The 13,906-nt window shown below is 54.0% G+C and overlaps 5 protein-coding genes across 5 annotated transcripts; 3 read left to right on the forward strand and 2 right to left on the reverse strand.

Annotated features, from left to right (window-relative positions):
- Positions 1-341: 341 nt before the first annotated feature.
- Positions 342-2,739, forward strand: CkaCkLH20_03392 (uncharacterized protein; the record flags this gene model as incomplete). Its single annotated transcript, XM_038886111.1, has 5 exons — positions 342-832; positions 888-1,683; positions 1,745-1,935; positions 1,989-2,299; positions 2,342-2,739. 5 exons carry the CDS (start codon positions 342-344, stop codon positions 2,737-2,739), a joined length of 2,187 nt encoding a protein of 728 aa, XP_038748620.1.
- Positions 2,740-2,782: 43 nt separating this feature from the next.
- On the reverse strand, positions 2,783-3,595 carry CkaCkLH20_03393 (uncharacterized protein; the record flags this gene model as incomplete). The annotated part of the gene is made up of 1 exon (XM_038886112.1): positions 2,783-3,595. The coding sequence occupies one exon, from the start codon at positions 3,593-3,595 to the stop codon at positions 2,783-2,785; it is 813 nt and encodes a 270-aa protein (XP_038748621.1).
- A 1,436-nt stretch (positions 3,596-5,031) lies between these two features.
- On the forward strand, positions 5,032-6,762 carry CkaCkLH20_03394 (uncharacterized protein; the record flags this gene model as incomplete). Its single annotated transcript, XM_038886113.1, has 3 exons — positions 5,032-5,359; positions 5,433-5,568; positions 5,619-6,762. The coding sequence occupies 3 exons, from the start codon at positions 5,032-5,034 to the stop codon at positions 6,760-6,762; spliced, it is 1,608 nt and encodes a 535-aa protein (XP_038748622.1).
- Positions 6,763-7,802: 1,040 nt separating this feature from the next.
- On the forward strand, positions 7,803-8,597 carry CkaCkLH20_03395 (uncharacterized protein; the record flags this gene model as incomplete). Its single annotated transcript, XM_038886114.1, has 1 exon — positions 7,803-8,597. The coding sequence occupies one exon, from the start codon at positions 7,803-7,805 to the stop codon at positions 8,595-8,597; it is 795 nt and encodes a 264-aa protein (XP_038748623.1).
- Positions 8,598-9,470: 873 nt separating this feature from the next.
- CkaCkLH20_03396 (uncharacterized protein) lies at positions 9,471-10,326 on the reverse strand (the record flags this gene model as incomplete). Its single annotated transcript, XM_038886115.1, has 2 exons — positions 9,471-9,915; positions 9,965-10,326. 2 exons carry the CDS (start codon positions 10,324-10,326, stop codon positions 9,471-9,473), a joined length of 807 nt encoding a protein of 268 aa, XP_038748624.1.
- Positions 10,327-13,906: the final 3,580 nt, after the last annotated feature.

Raw genomic sequence — 13,906 nt, forward strand, 5'->3', positions numbered from 1 at the left:
CTACCATGTTGTGCATGTACGCTTACACACCCTGCAGGAAACGTCTCCCGTCAATGTCGGATCTGAGTGACTGTGAGCGGACAAATGAGATCGAGACTCCTCGACCGGAGAGGTCAGATTCACAGACAACTTTGACTCATGAGCCACTCCTTGTCTTACCTCCAGACGAACCTTGCTTGCCAATAGCTTCGCAAGCAAGGTCGCCATATGAAGCCTCACACCCTATCATCAGTGGCCCGTCACCACGCACAACAGCCGTCACCGCCAGCACCGACTCGCCATCGGTATCCGGTCAAGGTTTTCCGACAGACGAGCTCTGCTCAAGGGCCCTCATCAACATCATGATGGCAGACTACCTCGACTTGGTCTACGTCCTTGTCCCCGTCGTCCACCGTCCCACCTTCCGTCACGACCTCGCCAACAACCGCGACGTGACGGACCGCGACTTCTTCGCCCTGCTCATGAGCCTCGTCGCCATCACCGTCGGCCTCCTGCCGTCGCGCTTCCGCGTCTACCGCGCCGTCGACCCCGAGGCCGGCATCCGCTTCGAGACACGCACCGCCTTCATCAGCTGCTGCACCGAGCTCGCCACCCGTCACAGGGACGCCAGGTACTGGGACCACATCAACCTGAGGAAATGGGCCGTCTCGTACGTCTTGTCCGTGGCGTGCTTCCAGACGGGGCAGGCAAACCGGAGCCGCATGTTCGATATCGAGTTTATGCAACTCGCCAAATTGTTGGGGCTGCATCGGATTTCCGACTACGAAGGCCTGAACTGCATCGAGACACAGCTGAGGAAGAAGGCCTTTTGGTTGTTGTTCTATGCATGGGCGTGAGACTTCCATCCTGATACCCCGCCTCGCTACTTCACGACTAACATATCTCAGACACACCAAAGTCCAGAGCGGGCGTTCGGAGCACCTCACCTACTTCAACTCCAAGGACATCCGCGAGGTCAACTTCGAAGCCCTGATGCCCCTCGCCGTCGACGACGAGCAAATCTTCGAGACCCGCGTCATCCCCCCCGTGCCCCCCCTGGTCTCCCCCGGCACCCCCGGCGGCGCGCAAGAGCCCCCCGTCACCCTCGCGAGCGCCTTCATCCTCCACTCCCGCGTCTTCCACAAGGGCCTGCAGGAGGCTATGGCCAACACCGGCTGCGAGTGCGAGCTCAGGCGCGGCCCCGCCGTGCGCCTCGCCCGCCTGCGCGACCTGCTGCAGGAGATGCGGTACATGCTCGACGACGCCCCCGGGCCGATGCGGCAGTGGGCCGCGTCGACCGAGAGCTTCGAGGCGGCGGCGGCGGCGCCCGTCGCGACGCCGAGGTACGACGCGGGGGACAGCCAGCCGGCCGGGTCGTCGAGCTACGACAGCCCGGCGGCGGCGACGGCGGCAGTGGATCAACAGGGCCGAGCGTCGGAGCATTCCAAGATCGTCCACGGCCAGTCGGAGATCATGCGCGCGAACATCCACGTCACGCACCTGTGGCTGCAGAGCATACTGCTGGAGCAGGTCGACGTCGTGCTGCAGGAGAGCGCGATCGGGCCGGCCGCCGCCATGGGGGCCGAGGACGTCGCGGCGGCGTTGAAGGCGAACTGGGCCGAGAGGGAGGACATTTGTCGGCAGATGCTGCATTTGTTGCATAGCATTCCGTACATCTATCTCGAGCCCAACGGCTTGTATCTGGTATGTTGCAACTGTACCGAGGCGCTGGTATCTGCTGGTTGGTAGCTTACTGGAGTAACAGACGTACAAAGTCCGGGACGTGGCGGTGACGCTGCTTAACTGCCCCTTCGACGCCCACGAGCGTCCTGCGCGGCGGGCTGCTGAGTACATGCGCGACTTTACGAGGGCGTTATCGCGCCTTGATCGGAGCGAGATTGTCAACACCAACAGTCTGAAGAGCTGGGTCGACGTGGATCGCGAAATGGCGATACAGTGAGCCTGGCCGAAATCCATCGTGTTAGTGGAGAAGGTAAGAATGGCATCAGTCGCTCAGCGTTTGGGCAGCCACTTCGTCCCTGGAAACACTGCCTAGAAAAGAACGCTGCTTCAAACCTGGAGACACGCTCTTCGCCCGGCATGTCAACACCGACGGAATTCAAAAGCTTCGGCGCCCTGCCTGCGGAACTACGCTTCCAGATCTGGACCTCAGCGCTGTCGACGTCGCCGTACGTTTGGACTGCCGTTGCCAAAGAAGGTACAGAGCCCTTGGCCACGCGACGAGTCGCTCCTGTGCCGACCCGTCATCACATCATCCTCGCCTGCAGAGAGTCTCAAGAGGCCATGAAGAAGATCCGCGGTGAGGCCCCACGCGGCCCAGGGCGGAACGTATGTTGAGAAGACCTGAAGAGGAGGGACGCCTATCTCAGCAACGCAACCACCCCGGCGCGGGCTCCGGGCGCCTTCGAGCTCGGAGAGCTGGCGAGATTCAGACACGGCGCCGTGCCGAGGTCCTTGTTCCCGATGATAGGGGACCCATCTGAGCTCATGACGCAGGGGCGTCCGGATTCCGAGACGCTCATCGTCCAGTGGGCGGGCAGCGATGCCCGCAGGGCACCCCAGGGGGACGACGGGGGATCTGAATACCGGGTCGTTTATTTCCTGCGCGCTCTGGGCTACGAGGAGACTGAGATGTCGCACGACATGTGGGACACCGCCGGGTTTCGGGGGCTGCGGTTGGTGCCTCTCGGCGATCCACCGCCTCGGCCTCGTCGTGTTCTCGGGCACGCATTCCTGTAAATTTTATGTACTCTCAAATCTACCGAGCCTTCCATGCAAGCTATCACAGCTGAATAACCTTCTCCACGTCGAATCCCCCAGCTTCGCCATAGTAACCCCTCTGATTCGCAAGTAACCTCAGCGCCGGCGCGTCCTCCCTCTCAACCGTGAAATCGCAGTTGAAATGCGTGTGCCCAAAAGCCCAGATCTTGACATCTTTACTCCGGAAGCACACCTCCCCAGACAAATCCGTCGAAAACGCAGACGTAATCGCGCTCCCGGCGTGCCTCGGATCCGCCGCCCTCCCGTCCCTCGAAGGACTCCAGTGCGTAAACACGACAATCTCAACCCCCGAACCCTCGAGCTCCCCAACCCGCGCATTCAACCACTCGAGATCCCTCTTATGCGCCTCATTATGCGCGTCAACATCCCACCCATCCCCCGTCTGAAAGAAATCATTCAACCCGAACCCCACATCCTCACGGCTCTCCGGCGGGACGCGAGAAAAAAGACTACACCCGAGAACGACGACATCCTCACCCGGAACCCGGAACACACCGCGGTCGAGCAGCACGAACTCGCCCAGCGCCGCGCCCGCGCCCGCGCGGACCTCCGTCTCGAAGGCGCGGAGGATCGCGAGCGTCTCGGGCCAGCTGGAGCGGTAGGCCTCGTGGTTCCCGGGGACGAAGAGGACGGCGCGGAAGGCGGCGAGCTGGCGGGCGAGAAAGTGCAGGAAGGCGGGCTCGTGGGGTTTCGCCGGGGTGCCGATGTCGCCGAGGAGGGCGAGGACGGGGGCCTTGGGGGGGATGGCGAAGTAGTCGTAGGCTTTTGTGGCCTCGAGATGGAGGTCGGAGACGATTTGGATTTGGACTGGCATTTTGGGGGGGGGGTTGGTGTTGGTGTTGGAGAGGGGAGGATTGGATGTTACTGGATGCCTAGGATGAACCGTGTTGGTTTGTTGGTGGGCGGATAGTGTCGATTCGAGGCTGGTACTGTGGCTCATGGACACGAAAAAAATCAACGTCAATTGGCGGTTGGTGATTTGGAAAAAGGAGGAATGCCCGCAGAAACAGCGAATTTTGACGTTTCGTCGTCAAAGGTCTGCCTGAAGATTTTAGGCAGTTGCGTAGCAAACATCTGGGTCCGGTGCTCCCTCCGAAGCACGGGACCCGGTTGTGGGTCTTGACCGGGCCTGCCCGGCGCCGTACCTCCGTTCTGGCGCAAAGCTTTTCGGGCGTTGATTGCCTGAACGGGGAACAGCGTGGAGAATCAGCCAATCAAGACATTCACCCGAAAGTTTTGGTATTCGATTGCTTGTCTGAGAGGCACTCAAAATCGGAGATCTTGAGTCGGAACAGCACGTGAGCGAATGTCCTGGAACTCGGTCCTTCACGACTATCGTTCTCGGTGTTGTTTGAATTAGATTATGCCGATGACTTGCTGGAATAACATGAACTTTGCCTACACTATCTCTCCGAGGATATGCTGTAACGCTAGGCAGCGCCTCGTGGTCATTCGCGCAATCACACCACCATGAAGAATCGCGGAGCGAATGGTTCCTGGGTGCCGAGGTAACTCAAGCTAAACATAGCTGCTCGAGCAACCAACCGCCCACCAAGTCCCCTATGCACGTTATGACGCCCGACCACCACCAGATCGCTGCCTGCGCGTTTCGTTTCCGTCGCTCCCTATTGGATCTTGCTGTTTCACAGAAGAGACCCTGAAGTCCCAGGATCTCGGCATCGAAGGCGCCGAGCCAACGAACTACCGACCTGGCTCTGCGGGGATAAACCTAGCTCGCTCACAGCTACCCCAGCTGATCCACATGCAATAGCGTCCAGACTGTGGCCCGTAGCTCCTCAGCCCTGGAACCGTGCTCCCACTCTCTGCGCTTTCATCACGGACTCCCTACATCTTCAAAAATTCAGATGGCTACTTTCACATGGTTCCGTTGCTGGGAAAAAGCTCACAGAGTGTCTCGAAATGCTGTACCTGACGGTCTGCGAAGCTAAAGTCTTGCACTGGCTTACTTGTTTTAGGGGATCGCCCGAACATGGGGCGACGCGGTAAATATGGGATGGATTCCAATTTCCCGTTCCCCTCGCGGTCTTCTCTCCAACCTACCCCGCCCGGAACCGGGTTCCCCTCATGATAGTTTGAGCTACGGTCTAATTGAACTACACCGTTGAGCCGAGAAAAAAAAAACCAGAATGCACTACTTAAGCCCGGTCTTTCTCTCCTCCTGATCCTCTTCTCTCGATCCTCGACTAGGTCGAAGTTCAGTACTGTTTCTTGGCGTTCACTGCTGAAAAGATGATTCTCGTAGCCTTCGCCGCCGTCCTCGCGCTCGCCGCGCCCTCGCTCGCGGCGGTACAGGATGACTGCCTCGCTCTCACCCCGCAGACGACGGTCGAGAACTCCAAGATCCGGGTCTTGGAGTTCGCGTCGTCCGGCACCAAGCTCGAGTTCCCCGAGCAGAGCGAGTCCTGCGGCCGGTCGAGCCAGGTCGTTAGAGCGAACATCTGTCGCGTTGCCATGAACGTCACCACTTCGGGCAAGTCGGAGGTTGTGACCGAGGTCTGGATGCCCGAGAAGTGGAACGGTCGTTTGGTTACTGTCGGTGGTGGAGGTCTTGACGGATGTAAGTCTTTTCTTAGTCTTTTCCTAGTCGAGGTGTGAGTTGGACGACCCGTTTGACCTGACTTGATGACTAGGCGTTCACCATGAGGATCTCGCATATGCCACTGCAAACGGCTTTGCGGCTGTTGGCACGAACAACGGACACGACGGGACTACTGCGTCTCAATTCCTCAACAACGACGAGGTGGTCTTGGACTTTGCCTCAAGAGCGTATGTTATTTGCCCAATTTTTCCGTCACCCTGCTCAAGAATACTCTTAGGCTTCACGTGGGCGTCGTCGCGGGCAAGCAGCTCGTCCAGTCACTGTACAAGACGGAGACCAAGAAGTCGTACTACCTGGGATGCTCCCTCGGCGGCCGCCAGGGCATCCAGGCCGCAGACATGTTCCCCGAGGACTTTGACGGCATCGTAGCCGGCGCCCCCGCCGTCGACTTCAACAACCTCTACTCCTGGCGAGCCGGCTTCTTCCCCTTGACCGGGGCCGCCGGCTCCCCAAACTTCATCAAGCCCGAGGTCTGGAAGACGACGATCCACAACGAGATCCTCAAGCAGTGCGACAAGCTCGACGGCGCCGAGGACGGCATCCTCGAGGACCCCTCGCGCTGCGTGTTCGAGCCCAAGCGGCTGAGGTGCAACTCCCGCACCGCCGACCGCAGCAAGTGCCTCACCAACGCCCAGATCGACATCGTCAGGAAGATCTTCAGCCCCACCAACTACCCCAACGGCACCTTCTTCTGGCCCGCCATGAACCCCGGCAGCGAGCTCGTCTCGGCCGACGGCCTGTACAGCGGCAAGCCCTTCGCCCTCTCGCAGAACTGGTTCCGCTTCGCCGTCCACAACGACCCCAAGTGGGACCCGGCCACGTACAGGCTCGAGCGGGACGGCGTCCTCGCCGACCAGAAGAACCCGGGCGGAGTCCGCACGAACCCGAGCGACCTGTCGGCGTTCAAGAACAGGGGCGGCAAGCTGCTCATGTACCACGGCCTGCAGGACAACCAGATCACGAGCTTCCACACGCCCGTCTTCTACGAGCGCCTGCTCAAGGGGATGAAGCTGGACAACGCGGGCATGGACGAGTTCGCGCGGTATTTCCAGATCTCGGGCATGTTCCACTGCAACGCGGGGCCGGGCGCGTGGGTCATTGGCCAGGGAGGCGGCGCGGCTTCGATTGCGGATAATCTGCCCTTCGACGCGGAGCACAATGTCCTCGCGGCCGTCGTGAACTGGGTTGAGAGCGGTGCGGCTCCGGATACGATCAAGGGGACCAAGTTCGTTAACGACTCTGCGGATCAGGGTGTTGAGTTCCAGCGCAAACATTGCAGGTACCCGTTGCGTAATACGTTCAAGGACAACGGCTCGGGCCCGAAGAATGCGGATAATTGGGAGTGCAAGCCTGCGAAATGACTAGATACAGGTGTCGGAAAGGATGAACTGTAAGATAATGTAATTAATCATTCATAATGTAGAATTGCCATTACGGGTCATACGTTCCAGCTAGAAATGCCTAGACATAATCTGCTGCTGTGTTCACAAAGTGGACTGGACGCGAAAACCTGCTGTCGAAATAGTTGTCCGGTGGACATTTGAGAGTCAATATGTTGAAGTACTGTCAACCATCAACCCATACATCCATAATCGATATCCGAGGATGTGAAAGTCTTCCGGGGTGATGTACATGTTGCGCTGGGAGTTCTGTCGTGTTTAGCGCCGTCGAATTAGCGAGACAGGGGTCCCGGCTTAACATTTGGGTTTCCATAGCGTCGATGTATTCAACACCATGATTGATATAGTTATACATCATCTCATGAATACCATTGTGTCTTGGAAATAACGAGTAGGTAATGATATGCGGGATCAAGATGAAACCTTGGAAATCAGAGCATCGTCGCTAGTAGCGATACAACCCTTGCGCTGTCGATTCCACTTCGCTGCATATAACATGCTGGGCCCCCAGTTGGGCTTCAGAAGCGAATGACCGTCCAACGCAGCCTGTGTTCTTCGTTGGTAAGAGTGAAACTGAGCTTAAGAAAAGTTTTGCTGCGCTTTATTGAGCGGCTTCGAAATCGCAGGCCACATGTACACTGGCTGACATAGAGTATCGATATGTACCACACTTCTTACGACGATTTCTTACGACTGGACGGCGACTTCAACAGCAAACTATCGGAGATCATCTTGTAGAAGAGCAACAGGTCTATCCCACGCAATGGAATCTACGCTTGCTTGGAAATCTTTATGCAGTAAGCAATGCAAGAGAAGGTGGGTGAGCGGAGGCCGAATACCAAGTCAGGTGATTTCAGACAGATATGCATGCTGGCGCAGCACTTCTATTTAAGAGAACCAATCCCGCATCTTCAAGAGTTGCCCCTCCAATATCCTCTGACTTCACAGTGTCCCACTCCTGCGTGTACCCCGCCCGGCCGACTTCCACTGACAGCATCGTCATGTCTTCAAACACGCCGACCTACGTGCCGTCGCCCAACTGGGACATTCCCGCAGACTCCGACATAGTTGTTCTTGGGCGGCTGATCAAAGACCCCAAGAACCCTCAGAGCAGAATTCCCAAGAGCAGCGCTGATCCCATTCCGCCACCCAAGGTCTATGAGGGGGAGAAGACCGACTGGCAGACTACCTTGGAGAAGCTACGCTCTGGCAGTATTGGTATCTGGGCAAAATGCCTCCAACTTGTCCAAGGGGGCTTGAACTTCGGCCAGCTCAAAGAATCAATGGAGGACCACAAGTTTGCTAGTCTGGAGACCAAGTACTTCGTCCCAGATGACGACTACCTTGCCAAAGTACTCGAGGATGTCGGAGTTCGAGCTTATCTTTTCGTGCACCACTGGCGAAAACCAATTTATCTGATCACCGGCATCAAGATTGCGAGGGGAGCTAGCGTCGCCACTACAAGCAGCACCGAGACGTCAGCGCGTGCTGACATTAAGGTGGATGGGACGAGTACGGGTGCGCCTGTGGATGTAGGACATGAGGCGACTTGGGAGTCCAAGAACATGAGAGGCATCTCGTACGGCGGTTCGACTGATTATATCTTCGCCTACCAACTGCTGAAGATGAAACCCAAAAAGGGTGCGGGGACCTCCTCGAACAGCACTTTTGTCAAAGGCGCGGTATTTGAGAAGGGGGAGATTGATGAAGTAGAGACAAACATTCGGGACATGTTTGATGTCGAGGAAATCGATGGAAGTCTAGGATTTGCGGACACGTGGGAGAATGTTGAGTAAGTTGGCAAAGACGATCAAGTTAGCTGCTTTTTCCTGTGTCTATACAGAAACATTCTCTTGCAAAGTCGTTTATTCCAACCGATACGTCGCACCATTTGTCATGTTTCCATCATAAAGCTCCATCTACAACAAGGAAAAAATGCTATGAAAATCTTGATATAAGACTAGAACTTGAAGATAGTATGACAAGGCCAGAGGGCCAAAAGAGCTGGATAAGAGATACAGTCATCAACCATACGAGGACAGCACCTCGGCTATGTCCTGCAGAATCTTCTTTTCAACGAAACACTCGACATTTAGGAAATCCCAAGGGAGCAGACTCCATGTTCTTGTGCCGTTATGCTCCCTCTGCATACGATGCCTCAACACGGCCAACATACCTCTCAGCCCCTGCAAGTCCTGTGGAATATGCTGGAACTCGTCTTCCGGCAAACATGTTGCAAACGTCATACGGACGCAACCCAGAAGGCTTGACGCCAGTGCTGCTGCTACAGGAGTGGCGTATGAGGTCCCGGAGATGTACTTTGTGATGAGTTCGTCGGGGCTATTGGGAGCAACAACTTCGACAGGGACACCTTCGCCAAAAGTGTAGAGTATAGACTCTTCACCTTCTGCTGAAGGGTTGAACGAAGATGCGGTTCCATATCCATCAGTCGAGCTGATACCAATCACCATGCGGTCTCTAGCCGGCCATGCCATGCGTTTATGAGCGCCATCGTTACGGGTAGCTGCGAAAAACAGGGGTGGTTTTATGCTTTTCGAAGCTTTATCAATCGCTTCACGGATCAAAGGTATTGGCTTGTCGAATCCAAAGCACATAATAATTATGTCAACCTGCCATTCGTCGGTCGCACGATTGATTGCCTAGGCTCATTAATATGCGACTTCCTCAAGTGCTTCAACAGACCCTACCTTGACAATGCGTTCGTGAACTTCATCGACCAAGTCGTGATTTGACAAATCGGCTCGAGTATCGAACACCTTGGCAACGTGCAGGTCGGCTGCAGGAGCGAAGTCGAGTATTATCTGCCCCACGCGAGAGCCATGGCCGTCATTATCAACCCTCCAGTAGGGCTTAGGTTCTGATTCCTTGGAATGAACGAAGTCTTCTGATTGCTTGACATTTATTCGCTCTTTGTAGTTCTCCCACAGGATGTCCGGAAGCTGGAGGCCGGTATCAAGGACCGCGATCTTGGCCCGAGTTGCCTTTTTGTCCGCGTCTGATAAACCTTGACATGAATTCAATCTCTCTTCGCACTTATCAAACACGTCGTACACATCATTCAGGTGCGTGCGCCATGCGGTGGCTGCATCTCGCCTACGATTCTTCGTCAGCAGAGGAAAAATAGCGGTCCCTTAATTCTTACTTTTCTTTGCCCTTCTCATCCTGATGGTCGAATGAACCAGTTACACCGGCTTTGATTTGAGAGATTTCCTTGTGCAGAGTGCCCGTCTCAATGTTATAGGCGGTTGAAAGAGCCTCCTGCAGAGGGTACAAGATTCTCTCAAAAATATACTTTCTGATCTCAAAATCGGTTACCGACATCTTATCAAGCATATTATTTCTGAACTCCTTTGGGTCAACGCATGCAGAAATGGCTTGGTAGGCCCCGCTGGGAATGGTCCTTGACCGGTCGGCCTTAGAAATCCCCATCCATTCGTCCATGTAATCGAGTGCGTCAACGCAGCGGTTTGATGGTTCTTGGAATTTGATTGATGCCCCGCTCATGATTTCGAGAAGTAGAATTCCCACGGAGAGAATGTCTGGAAATCGATGTGGTTCATTCAACCTTCGTTGTGCCTCGCTCGGTTTCGGAGAAGAACAGCTTGTTGTGAGGTAAGGCTTGGTAATATCAGGCACCTTTCGTGACTGGGACACCAAGAAACAAACATTATCGCCGTCAAGACTCGATCGAAGCCATGGCCCTCTGACAAAGTGCACGAGAGATGTAACTAGAACGAAGCAAAGAATAAGACGATCTCTGGTTCCTACGGTAGACAGCAATGAGCGGTGATGTCCCTCCTTTGGTCGAAGAAGTTCTCTCAAGGATTTGAAGTCATTGTTTCGCAGCTGTGATAGTCGACCTTTTCGTTCAATGTCGGGATCCAGCAGCCACAATTCGTGTTCGAACGAGCCGCGTTTGAACACTGCCATCTTTGGCCGGATTCGGTGTCCCACTTCTTGAACAATCTGGCAAATGCGATCTGTAGCGTGCTCGAGTCGTTTCAGACTTATATGAAAGTTAGTTGTATCCGTTGACAAGTAAGTCCTCAACTTACTCTGGGTTCATGTCGTTCACCGCAATCTCTGTGTCTTGCCACTCATTTCCACGTGAGCTGGAAGTAGGAAACAACACGCGGAAGAGGGCGTTCCTGTAAGGTCCATACTGCCCCTCAATTGGAGCCGTCTCGAATCGTTGGTTTTCGGTTAGATTCAAGCGTAATTGGCGTCTAGCGTGAGGTGGACTACCATGGCACTGGCAACACCAATTTTTCTGAATCGATTTGAAGAGCATCTTGCTGAGACCCCGCGCCTCTTTCAGGGGGTACTCCGTAAATTTGATCGGGCATGGTGAACTGGAATCTCTTTCGGGTTTGTGCTGGCTTTTTAAATAGTGAAATGCTTCATCGAGGTTTTTCAGCAGTAAACTTCGTTTATGCGCACTTTTATTATCGATTCGAATAAGATCGTTCAGCTGCTTGACCAGCTTTCGATCGGGGTCGTCGTGTTCGGGCAGGATTCCCTTTAAGGCGCACAGCTTAGGATAAAGCTCATTCTCCCTGGGTTTGAGATGGAGTTTTTCGCATGTTGTTTGGGCTTCGTCACTTTTCCATGACTTGCAGCGATACTCGAGCGCTTGCAAGAGCCTTGAGAACTTCCTCCGAAACTCATCCTCATCTCCAGAGGACTTGTCAATCCGCTCAGCTGGGTTCCAGACCCGAAGAACCTTTCGTATGATGAAGATCTTGGTCTTGAAATGATGGTAGAAATCCCTTATTGTTTCGCTGCTGTCGGACGCCACTAGTCGTGTGCATACACTATCAGCCAGCACATCGAAGGCAGGGATGATCGCGATAAGAAGGTCATATATCTCTTCTGTGTCGTACATCGGCGGGGCCGCGAACCAGAGGGCGGCCGACGGCAGGCGCATGGCCCTCATGGCGTTGTATTAGGGAGTGAAGAAGTTCCATCATCACGCTGTCGGTGTTTTCGGGCGGGGAAAACATTGGAACAACTGCTTAGTCACAGCAATCTGTGGCATGATTTATGGTTGTGCGGTCCAACCAGCTGCATGCCGAGATACATGATTGGACGTCAGTAATCGCGCAAACAGGAAGGTCTCATTGGCTTTTCGAGCGCGGCTGAGTTGAGGGGAAATCCTTTTCAGCTTAATTCCATTGCGCCGCGCATTGCAATTGACTCTGACCTCACAATCCAAGAAAAGCTACGGAGCCTTTGACGCCGTTCATCTCCACGATGGAAGGCGATGGTGAAGACCCTCCTGGATCTCGCACTTCGGCCGAGACAATGTCAGATCTTCGAGAGCTGTCGATTGAATGCCGAACATCTCTCCACAAGTTATCGGCTGACAATTGGTCTGACGATGTCAACGAGGACTACGCAACAGAGTTGATGGCAAGCTTCAATATCTGGGCAGCAAATATAGGGGTGTTCCGTGAAGGTCATCACTCGCTTGTCTCTCGGCTGAAAAGTGTGCCCGAAATTTACGAGCTAGTCAGGCAATCACTGGTGATTCTCAAACGCGATACCGGTAAGTGTATCCTGCCTGAAGACAATTTGGTATTTATAATCTGACAAATCTATCCCAGATAAGGCTCTATGCTATATGCAAGGCCAAGAAGAAATCTCAGCAGAGAACGCATCAGACGATTCTTCAGATAACTCCTCAGATCGCTCATATGACCCTTCGTTTCAGGAATCTCAAGTACCCAGCGAGGACAACGCCTTCACACATGCATCGCCAGTATGGTCGTCGATTGACAACTGCATCAACAGCCTCAATCAATTAGCTTGGACTGTGTACACAGCAGGCACACAGCATCGGAACGAACGCATTGAGCGCTTCAAAAACCTGAAGGCCAATGAACAAGTGTACCAACTGTTCGAACGATGCGCACGCGAGAAGTTTGACCACCTATTTCGCCATGCGAGCGAGATTCTACGCAAACGCATGGCGGAGTCAATAGCAACACGTTGGGCTCGGCATCTTTACCTCGAGCAGCACCAAAAAAAGCGTTCAACGCTACAAGAGAAGGCCCCCAATCTGCCTCAAAGCGAGGCCTCAGATAATGAGAAGAAAGACGATTCTACGTTACCACCTCTCACGCCAGCCGACAAGCTGCCATCTCAGTCTGCAACCACTTTCAATGTGCTTGGCGTCGAGCCAAGTGAGAAAATGTCGAGTACGGTGGCAACCAAGCTTGACTTCAAAAGACTTCCAGCAATAGGCTACACAAAACGCCCAGAGTCTGTCTTATCTGTTAAGGTCTCTTTGTCTAAGTTGCCTCCAATACCAAAGCTAGATCCTGGAAATAATTCTTTTACTTGCCCATACTGTTTTCTTATTCACCCAGCCCACGAAGTGAGCGGGCAGAAACAATGGATGTAAGTTGCGACGGCTGTGTGGTCTATAAGCTGCTAATATTTATGAAAACTAGAAATCATCTAATTTGCGATTTCGAGCCGTTCTTCTGTGTATTCGACGACTGTGCATTGCCATTTACGTGTGCGGGCTCGTATACCGGTTGGCTTAGTCACATGCGCGAGATGCACTCTCCACCAAAGTGGCATTGCTGGCATTGCGAAAACGCAACTTCTTCTATGAAAGTGTTTTTGACACCAAAAGATCTGGAAAATCATCTCATAGATTGCCACCAGGATCAAATCATAGACACACTTCGTCCAACTCTGATTAAGCACAGCAAGCTTCATGACCAGCACCCCTTACAGGAGTGTCCTTTCTGTGGAGGTTTCCCAGTAGAGATCGAGGAGAGTTACTCAGATCGAGACCTCAAAGAAGCTCAGGAGGCTCTAGAAAGGCATGTCAGAGATCATCTTATTGATATCTCCCTATTTTTAGCCCCGGGACTAGGAGAGCCAGACATCGAGGTCGACATCACAAAGTCCGAGTCACAGAAAAGCACATGGGATCACAGCGAGCGGTGCATTGACGAGGTCAACAAATCCAATGATTCGGTCAAGGAGATGGACATCGATTCTCATTTCTCTCTTTCAGAGAAACTTCAAGGCAGACATAGCAGAAGCCCCAATTCTGGGGCGAAGAAAA

This window comes from Colletotrichum karsti (genome assembly GCF_011947395.1).
Source record: "Colletotrichum karsti strain CkLH20 chromosome Unknown Scaffold8, whole genome shotgun sequence".
NCBI lineage: Eukaryota > Fungi > Ascomycota > Sordariomycetes > Glomerellales > Glomerellaceae > Colletotrichum > Colletotrichum karsti.